Source organism: Simochromis diagramma, unplaced genomic scaffold (genome assembly GCF_900408965.1).
Source record: "Simochromis diagramma unplaced genomic scaffold, fSimDia1.1 OVJJ01000087.1, whole genome shotgun sequence".
Taxonomy (NCBI): domain Eukaryota; kingdom Metazoa; phylum Chordata; class Actinopteri; order Cichliformes; family Cichlidae; genus Simochromis; species Simochromis diagramma.
The window spans coordinates 7,033-32,689 of record NW_024386950.1 but is presented as its reverse complement, the minus strand read 5'-3'; the positions used below and the strand labels follow the sequence as shown (position 1 = coordinate 32,689).

The window sequence follows — 25,657 nt, the reverse complement described above, 5'->3', positions numbered from 1 at the left end:
CTGAGAACTTTTCCTCTTGACTGTATGTTTTCCAGTTCCCCTCGAACTACAGGCAGAGGTCTGGGCCTAACAGCTGTATTAAAATCCAGTTTCCGATGTCGACAGTCAACATCTGACCCCTCCTCCACCTTTGAAGTGCAGTCATTTGTCATAAACTGGAATACTACTTGCTAAATTCAACAAAGAAGTCTTTTTTGAATTTGCAGGGACACATACTGGACCTTGTTTTGTCAATTGGTTTAAACTTTGTCTCACTGAGATTTGTGATACTTTCAGACCATTTTGCTGTTTTATTTCTTTTATTCTGCCCAATTGTCAAGCTCAACTGTGTGGACTTGATCGGTTGGGTTGCTGTTCAAAATCCAGCAGCTCACCTTTTTTTGGGCAAGAAAGAGTGTGATCCCATTAAACCTATACTGGCCTCCTTACACTGGCCTCCAGTCCATTTCAGGATCTGACCTGCAGTTTGTGCATTGTGCTAGCTCTTCCTTTTCCTTTGAAGTGTTCTCACCCAAGGATCAATGGATTATAGGGTTTCTTTAATGGTGTAAGAGTTTTACATGAAAAAAAAATTCTGAGGTCATGTGTGATATGGTGACCATTGTCAAATTTACCGAGGCAAATCTAATCATATAATTGAAGTGATCATTCTCAGCACAGGAAATGACATTGGTTTTCTAGCTTATTTTTTTTAATCTAAACTGCCTAATGTGGTTGCAGACACCGAAAATCTGAAGCAACAGTATAAACAATAGTCTGGTTCCTTTCGATGTGGATGAGCTGCAGCTGTACTCTGAGCCCCTTCCCAATGGTCGAACACCTCACCCTATCTCTAAGGGTGAGGACAGCCACCCTTCACAGATTGTTTTCGGGATCTCATTCTTTCATGACCATAGGTGAGGGTAGAGACATAGATCAACTGGTAAATTGAGAGCTTTGCTTTTATGCTCAGCTCTCTCTTCATCACAACTGACTGGTACACTGTCCACATTGCTACAGCCATGGCACGAGTCTGTTTGTTGATCTCCCGCTCCCCTGTCCCGAGATACCTAAACTCCTCTACATGGGCAAAAATTTATCCCTGACTTGTAGGCACTCCAGCCTTTTCCAGCTGAGGACCTTGGCCTCAGACTAGGAGGTGCCAGTTCTCATTCTTGTCGTTTCACACTCAGCTGCAAACTTCTCCAGTGCCAGCTCGAGGCCACTGCCTGATGAAGCCAAAACAACCAAATCATCTGAGGCAGAGATAAGATTCTGAGACTGTCCAAGAGCCTTAATCTTAATCTTCTTGGCTAAGCCTAGAAATTCTATGCATAAAAATTATGAACAGAATCAGTTGAATTTAGCAGTTACAGTTCCATTATCAATATAACTTTATTGATTATTGATTTACAGAGATGAGGTGTTGCATCATGTGAGGTGTGTCAAATTTGGTGTAATATGATGTGCTCTGGACTTTAGCACCAGACAAGCAGAAAACTTCAGTAAGTAAAAGGACACTGCATTGTTTCCAGCTGTCGAGTCAAACCCTTTTCATAGTTCTGTCAAGAAGGCATCTGGTGTGAGAGTCTGCCAAATCAAACATGCAGAGCTGCTGTGATGCAGTGATGATCCCTTGTAGCCATGGAGCTGAAAGTAGGTTTTATATTTGTGGCACTAAAGCTCAGAGATTGTTTGTCAAAATTCAACTGAAGGGTGTCGGAGTTTAACATGCCTCAAATACTCAGAATGTGTAACAGACCAGGAAATACTTTCATACTGACAAACCTGTAAAACCACCTGACTCGTCTCTCACTTCTTCAGTTTGATTCAAGAGGTCTAAACATGATGAAGATAATGATTCTGCTTTTTCTCTGTCACACAGCATCTGCAAGTAAGATCATAATTAATTATATAAAATATTTTACGTATGAATTTGCAATATAAGATTGTTCTTAGTAAAAACAGTAAAATGTGCCAGTGAGCAGTAAAAATTCTCTGGGTTAAACAGGTAGTATCTCGCAATGCGGGTCAGGTGCAGGCAAGCAAGAACATGTTTTAGCAGATAGCAGCAGAAAGAAACTGAGCTATTAATAATTATTTAAATTAAATACACTCAATCATTTTAAAAAGGTCTTTTCACCTTAGTTTTGTGGCTTCTCTTCTTCTGTGGTGGTTCATTTTCAGATTAAAACAGTTAAATCTTTTCTGAAACGATAAGAATAATATAGAATTCCATGTTTTATCATTCATGGTTTTTAGTTTGTCTTTTGAATTTTAGTAACCACAAAAATATTTTGACATATTTACATCATAAAATCTGCAAAGTTATAAATGTTCTAGGTTTTATATCAGATGCACACTGACAAAGTTTTCTAACAACTGAATAAGTTTTTAAATTATTTTTCTAAATTTGTTTTTCAGTTGCTGACACATTTAATCTCTGTATTATTTCCAGTTTACATATTCACAAGTCCAAATAGTTCATCTTCTTTTGCAATATTTTTATTGGAAAAATGGCTGTAAAAAAAGTATGTGTTAGTCCATCTTAAATCAAACAAGCCTCTATAACATATGTATGAGAAATTTCACAACACTTATGTGAAGAAAACATACAAGTTTTTGTAAAATGAATATGTTGTATTGTTGGCACAAGAAGAAAGCATTACCGCCTGTCCAAAACTGATTGATGAGTCTGATACCTGGAGAAAGAATCTGGAATTATAGGTATAACCAAAGGAACAGAGCGTGTCTGGATGATTGGCCTCAGAATCTTGTCTTTGCTTTTTGGAGACGATGTGGTTTAGTTGGTTTCATCGAGCGATGACCTGCAACTCACACTGGCATGGCTTGCAGTCAAATGTGAAGTAGCTGCGATAAGAAGTGGTACCTCAAAGTCTCAGACCATGGTCTAAATTTGCAAAAGATGTCCACTCAACTAGAACTAGTTACTGCTCAAAGTGAAGGAATTCAAGTGCCTCACTGTCTTTTTCAAGAATGAAGAGACACTGTCGAATGACAACAGACACGAAGATTTATTGTGGAGAAGAGAGACCTGAGCATGAAAGTGAAGCTATTAATTAACTGGTCGATCTATGTTTCTACTCTCACCCATGGACAGTTCTAGGTATAGTGACCAAAAGAATGAGATCACCAACAAGCAGTGGAAATGACGTCTCTTGAAAGATTGGTTTGGCTCAGCCTTAGAAATAGAGCTTGGGAGTTTGGGAGGGGCTCAGAGTAGAGCTGTTACTCCACATTTTAGTCGGACGCAGTTTTTTTCACCATGTATTTATCGAAATATAAATAAGATTAATGTTCTCTTATGTAAGGCTATTTTTTAATTGATCACACTCACAGAGTTGGATCTCTTGTAATTAAGGTTTTGTAAGAATCTGCTGAATTATACTAAAGGAAACATTTCTGATAATATTATATGTTCTATTTAACTATTTACTAATATGAGATATATTCTTTCCACAGCAAAACACTCACTAAATAGTTTCTTCACTGGATCCTATGAAGACTCAAATATCTCAGAGTTTATGGGTGTTATAGTGATCGATGGCATTCAGACAGTATACTGTGACAGAAACAGCAAGACACTGGAACCAAGACAGGACTGGATGAAGACAATATTTGATAAAAAGGCTCAGATGTTGGAGATGTTCACTCAGCAGTGTTTTGTGAGTCTGCCAAGCTTCTTCAGAACCCAGATTTCTAGTTTGAAGCAGCAGTTCAACCAAAGTGGAGGTGCAGTATTAAATGTTATTCTTTAGATTAAATAGAATAGAATAGAATGGGGGTGGGGGCACAGTTCTGCAGCACTTATACACATGGACAGTATTAACAGAGGGAAAATATATATAAATTTACAAATATACAAGCCGGTTTTAAAAAAAAGTAATATGTAATAATAGTGTTATGTATATACAGTTGGGTTATTGCACATAGAATTTGGTATTGCATCATTATATTATATATTATATTGCATCATTATAAATCATAAATATACCTCAATAAAGTTGATGTATGTAAAATTATTTTGTTAATCATTAAATTGTTAAATATTTAAAGTCTTAAGTCATCAAACCTTACAACGTCAATATGATTTAAAAACATGACAAAATAATAGACTTGCTGAATTTATATGTGTATTAAAAGAATGTCTTGAATACTATTAACCTTAAATTCTTCGTCTTAGAGTTTATATGCAGGATGTCTGTCAGATCAGTCCTGGGTTGACCCACTTTCCTTTTTCATGTGCCACATAATGTAGAATATTCAGATAGTTCAGTGCAATTTTTGTTTCTCTGTCTTTCTTCAGGTGTCCAGATTTTACAGATAATAAGTGGCTGTGGATGGGATGAAAACACTGGTGAGGTGACAGGTGTGATAAAGTAAGGATGGAATGGAGAGGATTTTCTTGAATTTGATGTGAAGACACTGACATGGATTGCACTGAACCCAGAAGCTCTCATTACCAAACAGACCTGGGACACTGACAGGTCTGTACTCAAACACAATGAAAACTTCCTCACTCAGATGTGTCCAACGTGGCTGAAGATGTATGTGGACAGTGGGAACTTCTCCCTGCAGAGAACAGGTAGAATCACATCGTCTTCAAATGGATGTAGTAATGTTCACTTTATGTTGGATTATCTTCATTACAATACAGTTGTTTTTTAAAGAGAAAATGGCAAAACATTTAGGCTGATTTTAACGAGTGGCTTTTGCCTTGGGACTTTTGAGTGGATGCCATTTTTCTTTGTTATTGTTAAATCATGAAAACTGACATTAACTGAAGCAAGAGAGGCCTGCAGTTCTTTAGATGTTGTTCTGGTTCTTTTCTTTCATAACCACCTGTCACGGTCTGAGGCTGCAGACCATGTGGCTTATAAGGACCCAAATGCAGACACTAAAAGAGTAACTAGACCTTTTAACAAAATGTTCACCCTTTATTTTGGGTGCTAAAAAACATGAAAACGTAAACTGGGAAAGTTAAACAATCAGAAACCTGGAGTGCAAGGGAGCATGGAGACACAGGGAAGGATTGCAGATGATCTGACGATGAACACAGGGAAACTCACACAATCTATACACATAGATGACGAGGGTGATGAGGGAAGTGGAAACACACTGGGATGAATAGACATGACACAGGAGGAAGCAAAACTGAACAAAATGAATATGGGACACGAGACTGTCAAAATAAAATGGGAAACAAACTAAGATGCAGACTAGATGCACGGATTAACACTGGGACCCGGGGGGAGGAACAGACATGGGAACATGGAAACAGAAACGGGAGGCAAAACACAAAGACATGTCTAGGACCCGGGAGCAAGGGACAAAAGAGGCTTTTTAAAGCTTTCCAAACTGATAGATATCACATAGGTAATTCATGATTTAACATGATTTATCTTTTTTCCTTCAAAAAATTATTTTTAGGAAGTGCAACTATGGTATGAATTTCAAAATCCTTAGTGGCTTCCTCCTTGAGTTATAAGATTCACAAACTTCAAATCAAATTGTGGAGCATTATCCATTTACAAAGATGTATTAAGTCTTTTTTAAATACATCTTTCTCTGCAGTGGTTCCCACAGTGTCTCTCCTCCAGAAGACTCCCTTCGCTCTAGTCACCTGCCACGCTACAGGTTTCTATCCTAATACAGCCATGATGTTCTGGAGGAAGGATGGAGTGGAGATCCAAGACCATGTGGAGAAAGGAGAGATTCTCCACAACCATGACGGGACCTTCCAGTTAAGTGTTAACATGAACGCTTCATCAGTGCCATCTGAGACTGGACGAGCTACAGCTGTGTGTTCCAGTTCTCTGGTGTGGAGGACAACATCATCACCAAACTGAATAAATCAACGATCAGGACCAATTGGGGTAAAATAAAATTAGCAATGATGAAAGTGAGAAACACGGTGCTCTGATGTTTTTGTGCTCTCAGAATAGTAAAAAAATATCATTTACCGTTTATTGACTGGAGGAAAAGTTAGTCAGGGATGGCCTAATAAGATACAAAGAAAAAACTGCCACCCTCCCTTAGCTATTATACACTCAGATTTGTGCCATTTTACTGGCTTCATAGATCAAAGAGGCAGCACCAAATATGTGGATAACGAACCTGAAATTTACAATTATTTAGCAAAAAGTGCCTTTTACAAATCCCTGGGCAGATGATGGGAGAATGTCACTCTTTTTCCAATTTCACATTACTGTTATATATTATAATTATACAACTATTATTAGCATTTTTACCATATTTAAACATAAACATAAACATAAACATACCACATGAAATTATTACCAACAAATACCAACAAATTACCAACGGTCGCAGCAGATGGCCGCCCCTCCCTGAGCCTGGTTCTGCCGGAGGTTTCTTCCTGTTAAAAGGGAGTTTTTCCTTCCCACTGTCGCCAAAGTGCTTGCTCATAGGGGGTCATATGATTGTTGGGTTTTTCTCTGAAGCGCCTTGAGGCGACTTTTGTTGTTATTTGGCGCTATATCAATAAACATTGAATTTGAATTGAATTGAATTAGAAATAATAAAAATAAAAAAAAGATCTTGATTTTGAGCTTTGTTTTATTTGTCTTCAGATTGTGTATACATTTTCAGGTTAGGCTGAAGCTAAAAACTCATGTATACGAACATTTTTAAAAAACTCATAACTGTAATTTGAAATAATTCCAATTTTTCAATCTGTTTGCATAATTGAGGAATAAAAGTTTCTGATCAATGTTGATTTTTTTAACAGTCATTGTTAGCAAGAACATGGTAGATGTCAGTTGTCAGTGACACAGCTGCCATAGAGCCGTGTGTCTCCTCAGTAAATTAAAAACGTGTGCACCCAATTCTTGTATTCTTAAAGTCATTAAAGATACAATACTGTACACATCATACCATTCAGGTAAAAAAAACAAAAAACAGTTCAGCTATAAATCATTAAAACCCAAATTCCCATAACAACTTCATAGCCCATAAGGAGTGAATCTAAACTTTCACCACACCTGTATGATTGCACATTTGTCAGAAAATTACTGTTCCTGGTAAACCCAATTTGCCAGCAAAATATAAAGAATAAGTGGAGGGGCCAACGACTTTGAACATTACCATACATAAAACAAAACTATGATCTCTTTAAGGTCTGCCAATATCAAACAATTAAAATAGTTGACAGCAAAGGCTCCACAATTAAAAAAGTTTTTCTAGCAATACAAAGTCCTGTGTCACCCCTAAGGTTCAAACATGTAAAGTGAAAACACACACTTTGTTTTAATAGCACATGAAATAAAAACTAACTAACTATAAATCATGATACCTCCTAAGTTGCAGAGCCAGCACTGGATAGTTCAGGTGTACTATAATCAAGCGGTAATGACAAGAATGCTAAGATACCAAGAACATACCCACAGAAACAAACCATGCTGTTACCAATATTTTATCTGTACGATATCAATGGAACTGATAATATGAAATATTTAGTCAGATATTGCTTTTTTTTTCTAGTATGAATATAAAAAGAAATAAATTAAATAATTACTGAAGTGTATGCAGTGACTTTTAAGATGACTTTATTGACCAAATCATGGTCAAATCATAGCACTGGGTTACTTAAAAAAACCAGCATGAGAACAGATTTTGTTATCACGAACACTTTTCTGCCCACTGTTTCAGCAAATTATTCTTTAAAGCATGAACCCCAGGCAGAGCACTGAGTACCAAGACCCACGAACACCTTTTGAATTACTTCAAAAGTGTACCTTAAGTCCTTTAGATAGTCCAGGTTAAGTGCATAGATGAGTCCAAGCAAAAGTGCAACTGCATTAGGGAAATCACAGACGTCATTGAGGACAATCTGATCCTCAATCACCAGGGCAATGCTTGTTATTGTTGGGCTTGAGCAGATGGTCCGAAGTTGTGTCAGTAATTTTTCTCCAGAAAGTGAAAAATATAACCTTCATACCAATCCCCCCCTGCCCCGAAATATTATTTAGGCTCCAAGTTTCTTCTAAGTTAGCATGAAAGGGCTTTTACAATTTTGTCTTCTTTTAATTCTTTACCAGAAATCTATTGTTCACAATTTAAAAGAAACTAACGGTGTGTTCACACCGGACGCAATAGAAGCGACCAAAAAGCGCCACACGCCCCTAGCTGGTCGCTGCACATTCGCACCTTGAAGCGCGTTCAAAGCGAACTGGTCACACTTTAAATATGCAATTTTTCCACGTGCGTGAACCAGAAATGTGGGAGGAAGTAGTGCCAGACGGTATGTTTGCAAGATGGCAGCTGTCGATCTAGCGTTTGAAGAGAGAGTCTCCCTTCTCTATTTACTGTGGAGAGCAGAGCAGCGGCGTAAAGGACGTCCTGACCGTACCTGGGTCCATCAGGTCCTCCACGAGTGTGAGCAGTTTGGTGAGTTTCACCACTTGCTCCAGGGAGATGCGTCTGGCTGACGGCACTTTCAGCGGTACCACCGTCTGTCCCTCGCCCAGTTTGAGGAGCTGCTGTCCCGCGTCGGTCCAAGCATCGCCCGCCCAGGACATCACAGACGCACGGACGCCGGCCTGCAATCAAATTTAACTCTTGAAAATATCTTAACCCATTGTTGCGACTTCTATCCACAAATCAAGCCGCTGCCGGCTGAGTTTGTTTCTGTACTGTGACGCGTCTCCAATAAGCCATACTAAGTCCCACTTGTGTTTCACGTATTTATTTAAAACTAAAACAATAAACATTTGCTTTCAATCAAAACAAATAGCGCATGTATTAACTTACATCGTTTGTGAGCATTTGTATTTGTATTGAATCTTTATTTTAAACATGTTTAAATAAAAACAACAGGGAAAAAGAGACAAACAAACCAAAAGGAAACAAAGCAACAATATTTTATAAGTAACTTACATGTTCAAAAGGACTAGGAAGAAGCATAAGCTATTTAATCCCACCCCCCTTTCCCACTATTTAGTAATTAATAGTCAAACACTTTTCTTCCCTCAGAAATTCAATACAATTACATTACATAATGCATGTAATTTTTATTTATTAACCCCAGTAATACGTCAAAAGATATACAATTTACAGACATATATGCATACTTGTGCACCCACAACCACACATATATACACATCACTGTTGTGAAAATAGTGGGTGAACACCCGATCAGAGCCACCTCCTCCCTGACGAGTACGCCTGTGTCACGTAAATAACACGCGATCACCTGAGGTGCAGGAAAATCTAAACACCTGTACCACCACAATAAATAAACAACATAAACATTCACTTTGGCTCTTACACACTTTTTAAAACCCTTTTTGTATTTATCTATTTATTGCAGGACATTAATAATAATGAGAAGCTACTTAATAATAATATATATATATATATATATATATATATTATTATTATTAAGTAGCTTCTCATTATTAAATGTCCTGCAGCTGTGTCAAAGTTTAGCTAAAAACACATTTCAAGGTTCTTTGTTATCAATTGCTGAGCGGCAAGAAAGCCAACACTTACTTCTCTTTGATCAAAGAACACTGGATGACGTCACATGGCTGCGCCCATCCGTGCTACTATCGTCTAGCGGTTGCTAGGCAAGAGTCATTCGATGTGGGCGGGGCTTGGCAATTAGCAAAGGGCAGTGGGCGGGCCTACAGGACGAGCCTATAAATAGAACTCCAGAACTCCATAACACCTGCGATTTAGTTCAGAGCGCTTCATGGCATCAGAACAGCGAGCAACATTTAAACACATTTAGTTCACAAAGAGCAGACATACCTGCCACAACATCAACCCCCCAGCAATTTGTTTCCACTTCTCACATCAGAGTCAAAGAAGTAGAAATCCAACCTTCAACATGACAACTCCACACAGTTACTCCTCAGTGGAAACATGGAAGTGCTTAAGCGACTACTTTTTTGGTACAATTGTACCACAGTGGCGATCTCTGCAGTCAAACCCAGAGTACTGCAACTCTAAGCTGCCTTCACTTGTACATGGACATGTTTGAAACTTTGCTCCATGTTAGTGGATGCAACAGAGACAACCATGGAGAAGGGAGCTCCGGTGTCCACACAGACAGAGGAGTGTATTGAGTCAGTGGATGCTGATTCCCATGAGAAAACAGGGGTAACACCAGCAACAAGGAAGACATCGTAACAGAAATATCTGTAGACAACTGTGGTGATAATAAAAAAACAGAAACTCCGGAACTGGAGACAGAGGCCAGTGCAAGTCTTCAGCATGTGGACACACAATCCCAAGCCACAGCAGAACCAAAGAAAAGCTGTATGAAGAAAAAGCCCACAGCTGATACAAAACTGGGACAAAATAGAAGCTTGTCCCGTGGAAAAGCCTGTGATTCCAGCTGTACATGAGTCAGAAGTTGATTCTTCTGTCATCAGTCTGGCATCTGATGATGTGTCTGCAGAAAAAATGTTTGTTTATGCACTTACTCAGTTGGTAGTTTCACGGGCCTTAGAGAAAGTCTCCGCTAAACACAAAGACTCCACAAGGATTCCCAACTGTTATCGTCTGATGGAGAAAATCTGGCCTGAAATTGAGGGAAAACATTTGGATCTATGTCCAAAGAGGCTGCCCAGTATGGCGAAAGCCATTTTCACCAATCTTTGTAAAGTGCATAAGTGCAAGGAAAAACATTTGATTTCAAGTCTGAAGGAAGAGCTTGAGGATGATATTACTGTCCCAACATTCACCAGACATCTGCTGGCATTACCCAAAAGAATACTCACTTTATCTAAAAACCGAGACGAGTACAGAGAACTTGTGGAACGCTTTGCCAGAGATCTGGTTATGCACGCAATGAGCAATACAAATGAAGCAGGGAAATTGCCTCTAGGGGCTGATGAAGCCATTAAACAGAGGCTTGCCCAAAAAGTCTGGGATAAAATTGTGTCCCAAAAGCTTTAAAATCTCCTTGGAGGACATTGAAGAGGTCAGCGTGGCAGTATATAATGAACTCCAGGAAAAGTGGAAATATCCAAACACTGTCATGCAGTTAATGAAAATTGGCCACCGAAATGTTGACAAAGAGATTGTCAAAAGTTTCATAAGAAATGCACCATTGAAGAGACCAAATATCTTCTCTAGGATGTTTTCATGTGTACGCTAAAGTTTACCTGACACATGGTGGCGTTACAAAGAAGATTACTCACTTTATTTAAAAGCCCAGAAGAGTAACAAGAACTTGTGGAACTGTTCACTAAAGACCACATGAAATTATTACCAACAAATACCAACAAATTACCAACCGGTCGCAGCAGATGGCCGCCCCTCCCTGAGCCTGGTTCTGCCGGAGGTTTCTTCCTGTTAAAAGGGAGTTTTTCCTTCCCACTGTCGCCAAAGTGCTTGCTCATAGGGGGTCATATGATTGTTGGGTTTTTCTTCTGAAGCGCCTTGAGGCGACTTTTGTTGTTATTTGGCGGTATATAAATAACATTGAATTGAATTGAATTGAAATAATAAAAATAAAAAAAAGATCTTGATTTTGAGCTTTGTTTTATTTGTCTTCAGATGTGTATACATTTTCAGTTTAGGCTGAAGCTAAAAACTCATTTATACTGAACATTTTTAAACAACATAACTGTATATTTGAAATAATTCCAATTTTCAATCTGTTTGCATAAATGAGGAATAAAAGTTTCTGATCAATGTTGATTTTTTTACAGTCATTGTTAAGCAAGAACATTTAGATTGTCAGTTGTCAGTGACACAGCTGCCATATAGCCGTTTGTTCTCCTCAGTAAATTAAAAACGTGTGCACCCAATTCTTGCTTCTTAAAGTCATTAAAGATACAATACTGTAACAATCATACCATTCAGGTAAAAAAACAAAAAACAGTTCAGCTAAATCATTAAAACCCAAATTCCCATAACACTCATACCCATAAGGAGTGAATCTAAACTTTTCACCACACCTGTATGATTGCACATTTGTCAAGAAATTACTGTTCCTGGTAACCAAATTTGCCCAGCAAAATATAAAGATATGTGTCAGGATGAGGGGAAACGCCTGCAGCAGCCGCTGTTTTGGGCCCATCCTTTAAGGAACTGCTATCTTGTCCTGTCTACAGTTTTATTTTGTGAGACGGTTTATAATTGTTTCTGCCCAAGTAGTCGGGCTTTCGTGATCCCCTGCCCGTGCGTTTTGATGGTTGTTTACAGCGATGTTTGACTTGTTTCAGTCGCCACAGAACTATTCTACATTCCTCTTTGGAGTGCGCTGGGATCAAATATCACAACAACTACATTTGGCTCAGGCAGCAGTTCACCTGTGGGGGTGCAAATTAGGATTGTATACTTTTTTTTTCTGTTTAATACTTTTTTGTGTATTTTGTTTGACTGTGTGTGGTGTTAAGTGCCCTTGTAGGTTTTTGTGACTTTTAATGGTTTTTTTTATTTGTTTGTTTGTTTGTTTTGGTTTTTAATAGTAGCCCGGATAGATTTGAAAGGCGTTTTCATGTGTGAAAACGCTCCGCGTCCACAGTAGCGTTTTCAGTCGTTTTCACAGAGTTGTGCGTCCACATTGAAACAGCCGAAAATGCTTACGTTCCAGTACTGCTCATATGTGAAACCCAAAATGATTTGACCTGCCTCATTTCTGTCTGCCGCTTATTTACTTTCCGGCTCTTTGAAACGTCGCAGCAAAATGTTGAGAAAAGCACCAAGTTTTTTAAATGGACTAACAATGAGGTACAGTTGTTGCTGCAAGTAACACAAAAGTACAAAGTTGCAAAAGCGAGTGAAAGTTAAGAATTTGAAGAAAAGCTATCTGGAGCATGTACAGACTGATATTAATCTTTAATAGGCTGTCAAAATTGCCCTCCGCTATCTTAGGCTACGTTCACACTGCAGGGTCTTAATGCTCAATTCCGATTTTTTTGATCAAATCCAATTTTTTTTGTCTGCTTGTTCACACTACAAATAAAATGCGACAGCAAACGCTCTCTAGTGTGAACGCTCGATGCGGCCCGCATGCGCCAAAGAAGATGTCATACACAACGCGCTCTGTTTAGACCCAAAGCAAACAATATTGTTTGACTGATGGCCCTTAATAGAAAGACTTCGGACTTTACGTTTCCCAAATTTTGCTTTAAGTTATTTTGTTATTTACATAATAATGTAGATAACCTAATAATGATCCTTATTGCTGTTTTAGAGAGGAGCGGTGCTTCAAGGATAGTTGCAGATTTCTGTCAGAATCTGCAGATTATGCAGTACAAATAAAATGTTCACGTTGTCTTCCCAACAGTTTCACTAACATCTACACGGGATGGCCAGGAAGCGTTCGCGATGTCTTCTCGGGTGCTTCCCCGGCGCTGATAATTGGCGTCTGTCTTGTGTCAGTGACGTAAAAGACGGATTTAATGCGACATGACCGTTCAAACAGCAGTCGCTTTCTAAAACATCAGATATGTATTGGATTCAGTACCACATACGAAAGTGACCCAGATCGGATTTGAAAATATCGGATTTGTGCCGTTCACACTGTCATACCATGATCGGATATGGGTGGCATAGGGTCAAAAAAATCGGATTTGATGCGCTTTGCCTGCAGTGTGAACGTAGCCTTAGTTTTATTGATCACATGACTGCATCATGTGTCATCGTTTTAGAAAGTCTCCATTTTCGCTGTCCACACTGCCACGGAAAGCATCCTTTTGAAATGTATGTGTTTTCAAAACGCTGTGTTTTCCATCTGTGAAACGCCATCTCAGTGTGGATGGGAGGCCAAAACGGAGAGAAAAATGAGTGTGGACGTAGCCTTAGGCTTTGTCCACATATCCACATGTACCCGGGTATTTTTGAAGACCCATATTTTTGCACCTTTCGTCCACACGTAAACGGCGTTTTTGGTCACTGAAAACTGAGATTTTTAAAACCTGCCAGGGTGGAGATTTTCGAAAAGAGACAGATGGTTTGAACGAGGAGTGAAAGAAGCCATTTACGTTCACTGTGAGCGAACATCTTTGAACAGAGGGTGGTTTACGACACCAACTGTCTGCCATCTATAATCCAGTTTTGAGTTCCCTCCCCAGACGCCTTAACGCCCACTCACATCCTGGGCCATCTGACCTCAGGAAATTGCATGATAAGGTGGTGCCAGGTTTCACAATGAGCTCACCTGAAACCCTGGCTGATTGGGACCCACACCCGTTTGCACACCGTGATTAGAGGATCATCAGGGGGTCCTTTTGTCCCTCTTTGGGGGGATACTCCCACTGGGTTTAAATCTGGGACTCTCCGCCATTTGACCTTAGAACTGAAGAAGCTTCTAGGATGAGAGGTGAAACGTCTTCAAGCAGCTTAAAGAAGTCCAGACGCTTTTCTTTGCAAGCTCCTTTGACTACGATGACCTGGAGTACTGAGAACCTTCACAGACAAATATGGCATATACATTTTTTTTATACAAGTCCCACAATCATATACATCATCTGCATCAATGTGGAAATCTTTTTAACCCTTTGGGTTATTTTTTGGTTCTGGGATCCTCATGTTAGGACTAGAGATGGCACAATACCACTTTTTTATGTCCGATACTGATATTATAAATTTGGATATCGGCAGATACCGATATGAATCCAATATAGTGTGTTTTATAATCAATAAAAACTGTTTTTTTAATATCTTGCTGCATTTTGTATGGGTCCAAACTCAAGTTTAAAAAAAAAACACTAATGCTATTCTGTTATACCTGTAAGCAAAAAATACACTGCACCCAAAATATTCCATAGTTCAGCAAAACTGATGAATCTAATAAACTTAAACCTGCTCCATCCTCCCTATTCTGGTATTTAAAAGAGTAAGCAACCTAACTAATAGGGTTGCAAACTCCCAGCAAAAAATAATAAAAAAAGGGAACCACCCCCCACCTCATGATGCTTAATCGACGTAATCAACTTTAATTTGATGCAGTGTGAAAAATATGCACAGAAATCAATTATTTTTCTACAATATTTAAATAGATTCAACATCTTTCTTCAACAGAACTGCAGAATGCAAAGATGGTACCTTCCCAAAGGAAAAAGTACTATAGCTTACAAGGGTATATTAGACTTAATAGTTACTATATACAGTAATGGTCTTCTATACTTTTTACATCAGATTAAAATTTTGGGTTGTAAGATTCAGATAATTATTTATTAAAAGCCAGACATTTTAAAAGAGAATAAGAAAGAAAAGTATATCTTTGTGCCCCCTTTTCCCTGTTCATGCCCTATCGGCCCCCTGGTTAAACTTTGCTAGATCCGCCCCTGCACAGTTACCAGCCGTCAGCTACGTAGAAAAAGATCCTGGTGTAGAAAGAAATATTAAATAAATTCTAACAACAGATTATCAAGCTTAAACATGCTGCTGTTGTTCAGCCGCTTGTTTCCTCTTTCTGGCACAAACAAACAAGAGAGATGGACTCGCGACAGAAAAGCCGATCAGCTGATCATTGATCAGTTTCATGATTGAAGTAGCAGCAGGAGAGGGAGGGGGAGAGAAGAGGCAGTCGCTCCCGTATATCGGTTGTTAAGCTTAACGCTGGAATGCTTTACAAACATTCAGAGATGAACTTACACACTTGCTTTACTTCTCTCTGGGATCACTTTCTTGGAGATGAAATGCCGGTTTTGGTGGCGAGGCTCCAAATGCTCAACCAGACCACTGACAGGTCCCGCACGCCACAGCCACTCTATCACTTGATGCATACTGCTCCGACGTGCTACGGTTATGAGCCGAGTTACGCCAGGTCGCAAGTTTTGTGAGGTGCTTTTTTGATATTTAATGGATCGGATTACATTTTTTATTTCTCTCCGATATCCGATCCAGTAATTGAGGTCAGTATCGGACCGTCCATCTCTAGTTAGGACCTATGAAACACATCGTGCAGACTCTTGGATGTTAGAAGACAACTGATGCTGCTCATGAATAAGACTAAAGGTAGGAAGGTGTCCTTTATAACTAAACCTTAAGTTTTATATCATAGTTTATAATATAGCTCGTGTATTTCAGTAATAGCTTCTTTATTTCAGTATAGTGGTGTGCGACTCTTACCAGTTTGTCCTTGAAAAATCCACACGAGTCCAGATTTCCGAGGACATGGCACGTGGAGTCTGATACTCCTATAAGTTATCCAAGTCATCCAATTCTTTTGTAATGGAAAAACAAACATTCATGTCTCCGGTAAGTTATCTCAGGGACAACTGTTTAATTCATAGCAGCTTCTGCAGTAACCATGGTAACCACGAACACTGAGCGGATGGTCCGATGCAGGTCAGACTTTGGGAAGTTATCCTTCAAGTTTCTTAAACAAAAAGGCTCCTCAGCTGTGCGGCTGTTTGTCAGAATATGTTTTATATGAGCAGCGTGTGATGCTCACTTCACTGAATGAAGAGCAAACAGTTAGTTGCATTGTTACGAGAACATGCGCGTATTAATTTCATGATTTATTAAATGTATAAATGTTAATATAGCTACATGCAAAGAAATCAAACGGTGTCCATAAATTATGTTTAATTTTTACTTTTTTTGAGTTAATCTGAAATCATACAGTTAATCTGTATGATTTCAGATTAACTCAAAAAAACTCAAATAGATTTTTACAATTTTGTTAGATTTCAGTTATACACTCAGACAGATTGCAGTCAGTGGAATTGAAAAGAGTTAAAATGATATTTTGTATCTGCAAAACAATACATTTATTTGATTTATTTTTAGTCTAGCACTGAAATTTAGAATTCAGCAATACACAGAGCTCAGCTTTATTTGGAAGGTTATTACATTTGCAGTGGATTTCTTTGTTCGTTGGATTAGGTTCACTTCTCCTGTCCCGTCATTATGTTAATGTCAGTCAGCTGTTTCCCCACTTGTTCCCACTTCCCCATATCACCTCCTGTATACAATCCAATACAATACAATTTTATTTATATAGCACATTTAAAAAAACACAGGTATGCCAAAGTGCTTCACAGAACGAGTTAGAGCAATAATAAATACAAATACAAAACACAAAATACAAATAAAATACACTAACAGGCGGGTGACATAACTAACCAATAATACACCAGGCGTAGTAGGCACAACCCAAAAGGCTGAAGGTTAAAACATTATAAATATTAATAAAGCGAAAAAGATAACTTACAGTACACCAAAAATGCGGGCTCTAGGAGGCGGGGAAAGCAAGGCTAAACAAAAAAGTTTTTAATCGAGATTTAAAAGATTGAATTGAATCAGACGCCCGAATAGCTAGAGGGAGGTTATTCCAGAGGTAGGGTGTGACAGCAGCGAATGCGCGGTCACCTCTGGTCTTGAGCCGAGATCTAGGTCGCACCAGGAGCATTTGGCCTGCTGATCTAAGCGCTCTCCCAGGGGTATAAAAGCTGAGGAGATCCGTAAGATAGCTGGGCGCAGTGCTATTTATGATTTTAAAAGTGAGCAATAAGATTTTAAAATCAATACAAAGTTTAATAGGGAGCCAGTGCAGGTCGGAAAGAACTGGAGTAATAGACTCAAACCTGCCAGTTCCAGTTAAAAGACGCGCAGCCGCATTTTGAACGAGCTGCAGTTTGTGAACAACGGCAGAATGGAGACCAGTGTAAAGGGAATTACAGTAATCTAATCTTGATGTAACAAAGGCATGGATAAGTTTCTCCAGGTGCTTACGTGGTAAGTAGGGCTTGGCCTTAGAGATTAGACGTAGTTGATTGAAACTCGATTTAACTACAGAGAACACGTGTTTGTCCAACTTGAAGGAACTGTCCAAGACAACACCCAGGTTCCTCACAGTGTCATAAAGGGAGTCAGCAAAGGGCCCAAAAATACCAATTAGTTCAGCCCGAGAGAAGGGAGTATCAAAGATTACAATTTCAGTCTTCTTATCATTTAGAATGAGGGAATTGCTCAGTAGCCAGATTTTAACTTCATTCATACAATCGGAGAAATGTTGCAACGACAACATGACATCCTCAGCTAGTTCAAAATAGATTTGAATGTCATCCGCATAAAAGTGGAAATATTGTATTTATCAAAGATTCAGCCCAAGGGTAACAAGTATAAAGAGAACAGCATGGGACCCAGCACAGACCCCTGGGGGACACCAGAGGTAACAGGGGCAATGGAGGAGGCGTAGGTACCCATGGTGACAGAAAAGGACCTGTGTGTATTTTTTTCATACACTTGATTAATGAAAACATTCTTGGCAAATGCTTTCGCTTTCGTCCGCCGTATGTATTTAAGTCGGTGTGTTTTCTGTATGTCTGTCATGGTCCTGAGTCTGACGACTCTGTGTTTTGTGTGTATTTATATTATCCTATGTTCTTTGTTTATTCTGTTATATCTTTTGTTAAGGTTTACCATTTGTTAGGGTTTTGTTCTGTGCCTGCCTGCTCCCACTTCTCCGTGTTCGTTAGCGCTTCAGGTTTGTTTTCTTAGTTTTTTCCAGTTTAGGTTTTGTTTAGTTTCCTCCACTCCTCTGCCGTTTCTGTTTGTACCTCCACCTTCTCTATAAAACTCCCCTGCATCTCAGCTGCCTGCATCTTGGGTCCTCATTAAATTCCACACGGCTCATCCCACGAGCCCTGCCAATGTCATTGACAGGTCGTCTGTTATGCCCACCACAATTGTCACCGTTGTCACAGTTCTCATAGGTTTTTCATAGTTTTCATTTTTGGTTCAGCCCTCAACCCAAATAAAGGCTCGTTTTTTGCTGAAACCTGCAACTCCTCTGTCATCATCTGCTTTTGGGTCCTGTATCAAAAAAGCACAGGCACACCCTGCCGTGACAGAACGATCTGACGCAAGATGGACCCAGTGGATGCTGTTCGTGAGGAGGGTGTCACCGTCTCTGGAACCTGTGAGCATACATCTCTGGCACCTCGGATGTGTGGACAAAGCTGGTGGGAGTAAACACCATGGAGGTGATTCTTCACGGCAATCCCAAACTGCTGGAGATCCCGTCGGCTTCGGCGCTGATCTGCTATCTGGTCCGAGCCAAGGAGACGATCCAAGCCAGTGGACTGCACGCCTGCCGTTTCTGCTTCGTCCCCACCAGCAGTCCCCGCCCTTGCTGGTTCGGCTTCGTCTCAGTTACGAATCCGTCGCCAGCACCTCCACTATTCGTGGCTCTCATGCTGCCGTGACATTCAGCGTGCCTGACGCCTGCCAAGCCAATGCTATGCACCTGCGCAGAGTGTGTGTAGCCAAGCCACTGGGGGCTTTTCTGCCATGGCCTCACCGACGACGTCACCGCTTTGTATGCAGTTCGCCACCACAGGCCTCCCCACAACTATTTGATCATGGGCTATTGTGTTGCCGACCTCCGGGTCGTCCTCTGGAGCTTCATTGAAACTTCATTGATTATCATTCTTTTGATTTTTGGGCCATGTGCTTTTTGTATTGGATTGTCTTGGACTAAAGTGCTGTTAACATGTAAGCAGGACAGAATAAATAGAAAAGTCTGTTTTCCAAAAGACGCCTGCACATGTAAACAGGGCCTCAAAAGTGAAGGACATTTAAAAAATATTCAGAGGAAAGGTTCAATTTGTAAAACTTACTTTAGATTTTTAGAAAACTCACTCAGTGAAACACACTTTCAGTGATTCACAATGATGTACAATGCTGACCACAGGATGCAAAAGTTAAACCTGACCACAGCTCAAAATCATTCATCTCTGTTTTAACTTCACATTTGTATATGTTTTGTAGAATAACAGGACAACCTGTGACACTGGACAGACTTGAGTTTCATGCCCTGAACAGGTTTTGTGATGTAGTGTGTAATAACTGCTCCTTATCGTTTGTAACCTGTGTGTGGGAGTACACACAAAATAGATTTTTGATGCAGTTTGAAGTTTAGTGAATGTAGGTTGAAAGTACATTTTAATGTTTAGAGTAGTGCTGTTAGCGTTAATTTTGTTAAAATGACGTTGAAGCCACAACTGCATTAACACCACAAATCTCTCTTAGCGAGTTAACGCAGATCTCCCCGTGCGTTGGCTGCACGGCGTCAACGCATTAGCGCAGTTAGATCGTTAACATGTTAGCGGCGTGCAGCCCCATGCACAGAGAAGGGCTGCAGCCACTGGGGAGCGCCATATTGCGACCTCCACAGTAACCGGAAGCATGTGACCTCCACACTAACCGGAAACACGTGATCTCTACAGTAGGCGGAAATGCGTTCCTGCATGGATCATCGACTGTGGAAACCTTGCAAGTGGATCGTAAAGGTTGGGACAGAGTCTGTCATGTATAAATTTGCCGTTAATAATTATATAATTCTAGGAATCATCTAGTTTGCTTACACTGATTATGTTGGCACTTTGTTAGCGTTACAACAACGGTCAGACCCCCGAGTATCTAAACTTGCAATGTGTGAACTTTTGACACCTCTGGTTAGCTTTTAGTGGTCAGTTTCAAACCAATTAGATTTTTGCTTGTTATTAAACAAATTCACTTCACTACTTTTCTCTATCTGACATCAGTGCACATTGTTCCCTTTACTGCATATTGCACTTTATTTATGTCTCTCATTCCACCTGCATCAACATTGTAGCGTTTGTCACAAAGACAAACTTACATTCTGCTCTGTTTTTTATTGCCCAGATGTTAGTTAGCCTTTGCTAAATTGTCTGTTATATGTCAATAGATACGTATGTCACTAATAAAAGTGTCTGGTAAATGATGTTTTTGTAAAGAATTTTCTCCCAAATCTCTTACATGCTAACTGTAACGTGTTATTTCTGCTAAAACCTGAACTTAAATGTGTATATGGTGTTTATCTGTTTTTCTCTCTGTTTATTCTGCCTCCAAGCCAGAATTGCAGGGTTAGGTTTTTTTGTCCTTGCTACATTTGGAGCGCTTAGGCCTAATAAAATATTGTTAAACCATCTGCTGTCTCTGCTCTGGGTTTCTGCGCCTGAGTTCAGTTCAGTACAGACCACTCGGTCCCGTGGCAGTAACAGCATTGTTTATACTTCTTACTTCAAAGTAAAAAGCTTACAGTTGCTATTAACATTAATGTATTACCCTGTAATCAATAATATTTTTATACATTTTATGCATTAACCCTCTGGGCTCTATCCTGGCCATTTGTGGCCACTTCACTTTTCTTTTGACTGCTACACTGCAGTGGACCAAAAGAATGGTGCAGGTTTGATCTTAATGTGGTTATGGCGTTAACGTCATTTTAACAAGATTAACGCTGACAGCACTATTTTAGATTTTTTCAAACTCTAAAATACACAATATATCACAGCCATAACCTTTTGGTTACTGAGGACCAAAACTGGATAAAAACTCTAAAATAAATGCAAATTACATTTTTGGAAAATTGTTTTATTGTGTTTCATTCATTTTTATTTCATAATTATAATAATAATATGTCATGAAATTATGATTTAAAGAATTCATATTGGTGAATTTGTTTGTTTCAGAGTCAGAGAGCCGTGTCTCTCTACAGTCAGAGGTTTTTGTACGGCGCCTCAATGAGTTTGTATCACTGTGGTGGACTTTTGGTGGAGGAACCAGACTGGATGTTGGAAGTAAGTTAATTAAACTGTGTTTATTATTAAATATTGTATCATTTTATTTAATAATTATTTGTTAGGCTGCTTAGATGAGACAAAAGTATTTTTTTTATTTAAAATAATTGAGTTTTTGATGTTTGTCCTTTTTACTGGACTAATTCAGATGAGCTCTGCGAGTTTCTCTTGTTGAATCTACATTTCTGTCACAGTAAAATATTTGTAGACAAGAGTAAACTTCATCATCTTATGATTAGTTTGTAAATTTCCACCACATCAGCTGCTGTTTGGATGAGTTAAAGTTTGCTTTCTGATGTTTTTATCGTGTCAGATGTTTCAGATTTAGTTTGAAATCATGTGAGCTGTTCAATAACATTTCAAATCTATATGAATGAGTAGCTGCTCTGTGCTTGTGTCCACTCATTTCTTCAGTCGTCCATGATTTAGACTTCTAATCATTTTAAAGCCAAACTTCTGCTGTAAATGTTTCCACATCTGCTTCTTTTATTTCCAGTGTAGTTTGAACATATTTCAGCTCAAACTGTGTGATGATTCTCTCTGTGCTGATATGCATGAGAGGTTTCTTAAAGGGAAGTGAAACAATGTGTGAGTGAATGACTGGTGGAGCAGAAAAAAACACCTGACAGAAACTTCTTAACGAAGAAATTCAAATTGTGGTTCCTGTCCTCTAAGCTGATTGGTGTTTCCTAGGTGATACCCGCCCCGCCCTGAAGGTGCTGGGTCCCTCCAACAAGGAGCTGGAGCAGGGGAAGGCCACGCTCATGTGTGTGGCCAACAAGGGCTTCCCCTCAGACTGGAGTCTGTCCTGGAAGACGAGCGACAGCAGTGGCAGCAGCAGCATCAGAGGGGAGGAGAGCAGGACTCCTGGAGTGCTGCAGAATGACGGCCTCTACAGCTGGAGCAGCACCCTGACGCTCACTGCAGACCAGTGGGGGAAGGTGGGCTCTGTGACCTGTGAGGCCACCCAGGGCTCCCAGTCTCTGGTCTCAGAGATACTGAGGAGAGACCAGTGTTCCCAGTCCTGATGTCAATCACTGAGTCTTTCATGCTGTTTTTCCTCTTTCTCTCTGTTTCTTTTTGTTTGCAGATTTTTCAAAAAGCATCAAACAGTCATGTTTCCATCTCATAATGACAACAATCAGAGCAACAATCTCCTCTAGTTTCATCCTTTTGTGTCTGTTGTAAAGCTGATATTTCAAACTCTTAAAAGAATAAAAATGTACCGAGAAAACATGTTCTTTGACTCTGTGAGTTTAATAAATGCACATTAAAAAATTAAGATTTTGTAATATTTGTAAAACAGACCAAAATAAAAATGTAAACAGACACATGAAGTGTAATGTGCAGTGAAAATGGTTAAATATATTTTTTAATCCACATATTAAATATTTCTCTATAAGATGTTGAGGTCATGTCAACCATAGATTATCTGTGTGCTCTTCATAATTTCTAGTCTCAAAGCTGTTTTATGATCTACATTTTAATCTGATCTAAAACCTAATAAGTAAAATTAAAGAGCAGGGTGTCATCTGTATGTTTAAACAGAGATCATTAAAATCAAGTTTAAGTGAAGATTTACTGAAGTTTGATTAATGAACTATTTGACAGTGAAACTGTGATGAAGCACCAAAGCAGAGAAGAGTCTAGAAGCTGGTGGTGGCAGAGGTGAAGCAGGTGGAGACTTAGCTGAGGATCTCTAATTGTCAGGATGAGGTGGAGATAAGGAGTCTGAGAGTTAAAGCACACAAAACAGAGGCTGAGTAACTCACAGAAGGCAGCGAGACAATAACTGGACTCAAATAATGACGACAGAATTGAGCTTGAAGTGGACATGATGTTAAGAACAGACTAACAGAACAAACACAGGAATGCAGGCAGATGAGAGACTACAGGTCTGCTTTAATCAACTTATATAGAAGTTAATCTCTTCTAGTGTTCACAGCAAAATGAGAGAAACTCACTTCACTAAACCTCTTAACACAAGAAAAAGTCCACGGTCTGTCAGGAGGATGATCACATCTTATTTTCAGTGGTTTCAGATTTAGGTAGGACTTTATATTAATGTCACACTTTTAAGCATTAGTAAGATATTATTTTAAAGAGAAACTTTTTAGTTCTTTGTTCTGTCTACATTAATACTTTGGAAACTGACTAAATAACTTTAGGTTTTTACAACAGTAACAGTGATTCGTTTGTGCTGGAAATATCCAAATGAGGCTAAATCTTCACTGAACACATCCCCTACAAACACTGTTATAACAGCCTGCTTGATTTGTTAATCAGCAGAATATCAGAATATTATAGACACTAGTTGTGATGTGACTACAATGATTTTCTGGATTTGTGTGATAACAAGGACTGCAGCTGAGCTCCACAGAAGGATCAGTTTAATATTTAACAGCTTACAAATAGAAAAGAGCTGCTCATCAGTGCAGAAAACACTGACAACAGTATTTGTATTTCTAATGACAGCTTGTTATATTTTACAACTTGGATTAATATAAAAATCTTTAATGAGCAAAAACAACATTTTTTTTCTTTGTGGACCTTCCAGCTACGTCTTTTCATCTGAACTTATTGTTATAAATGTAGAAACTAAGAATGAGTCAGACTGATGGGCTGCAGAGAACATCAGTCATCTAAAAATAATGTTAATGTGTTAAACATCTGGAGCCAGTGTTGTGTCTGTATTCTGTGACTCATTAAACATTTATCTTTTTATTCGGGGACACCACTTCATTTTTTTTTTCATGTTACTAACAACGTATTCAATAAGTTTATGAATGTTAAACTGTGAGTGCACACAAATGAAATTCCACAGTAAATATTAAAGTAATCGTTCCTCCCAGTCTTTTAGTTTGTTCTGCAGCTGTTGCTTCAGATCAGTTCCTCTTCAGCTGAGAGGTTTTTGTACGACAGATTTTCACTGTGTAAACAGAGTGTTTGTTTTTGAGCCTCAAATTTATGTTTAGATTATTTAAATTAAACTTTATTTTTATGTTGAGCTGTATGATATTTATTGATTTTATTTTCATATATTTTAACATAAAGGTCTTATTTTACTGATAACTGTTAAAATTTAACAAATCATAGATGATATTATGGTGGTTCTAGTATGGAATGGAGGTCAAAGGTCACAATGAGTTTTCTCTATAACTATTCGACTTGTTGAACATGTTGACTGATTTTTACTTAATTTTTAGGGAAAAGAGAAAAAGAAACTATTTTTAGATTGGAAGCAAATGTGTGTGTGTGTGTGTGTGTGTGTGTGTGTGTGTGTGTGCAGATACACAGAGGCAAAAACATGAACTCAAAACAGCTTTAATGCTGAACTTGAATGTAGGCAGGCAGAGAGAACACAACTCAGACCAAAGTAAACACAGGGCTCAAATACACAGAGGGAGCAATCAGGGAATGGGAGACAGGAGGGAAACACAGCTGGGACAAATCAGGGCAAACCAGACACATTAACATGAGACACAGACTTTCAAAGTAAAACAGGAAACATAACACAGAGACACAGACTTGACAAGGGGATACAGCTGACAGATGAGGCACAGCAACTAGGGAACACAGACAGAAACCAGAAGACTAGAAATGATAAATAATGGCAAAATCAAAGTTCATCAATAATGTAAAACTCAAAACTCTCGCAAAACAGTCTGCATTGGTCTCATTTTATCAGAAGTTTAATATTTGGTGTTATTTTCTATAAACCAGAGATATAGTAGTCATACATTTTTTTAATGGTTTATACCATAATTCATTGAACATTATTGTAGTGTCTTTACCTAAAATATAAAAATCTTAAAGTAACTGTTGTTCTGATTTGATGTGATAAAATTGAACATAAAAAAATTTAAAATCAAATAACTGCAAATTGTTTAATTGAAGCTATTATTAAATGATGAAATAGTTTATGTCTCTGAGCAGCTGCTGATTCAGATTTTCTTCTTCTCGGTTCCTCTCCAGCTGAGGGAGGTTTTTGTACAGTGTTGTTTCACTGTGTGAGTGGGTAGTTGTGATGCTGCTCACAGTGATAAACTCCTGCATCTTCAACCTGAACTCCACTGATGGTCAGAGTGAAGTCAGCTCCAGACTGACGGGAGGTAACA

General features: G+C 38.9%; 1 pseudogene and 1 gene segment (V, D, J or C); both read left to right on the top strand.

Moving 5' to 3' along the window:
* Positions 1-1,444: 1,444 nt before the first annotated feature.
* LOC120737708 lies at positions 1,445-5,937 on the top strand (annotated as a pseudogene).
* Positions 5,938-21,397: 15,460 nt separating this feature from the next.
* Positions 21,398-22,754, top strand: LOC120737709 (the record flags this gene model as incomplete). The annotated part of the segment is given in 2 exon segments: positions 21,398-21,539; positions 22,233-22,754. Coding segments are annotated over 2 exon segments (477 nt in total), but the record flags the coding sequence as incomplete, so codon positions are not given.
* Positions 22,755-25,657: the final 2,903 nt, after the last annotated feature.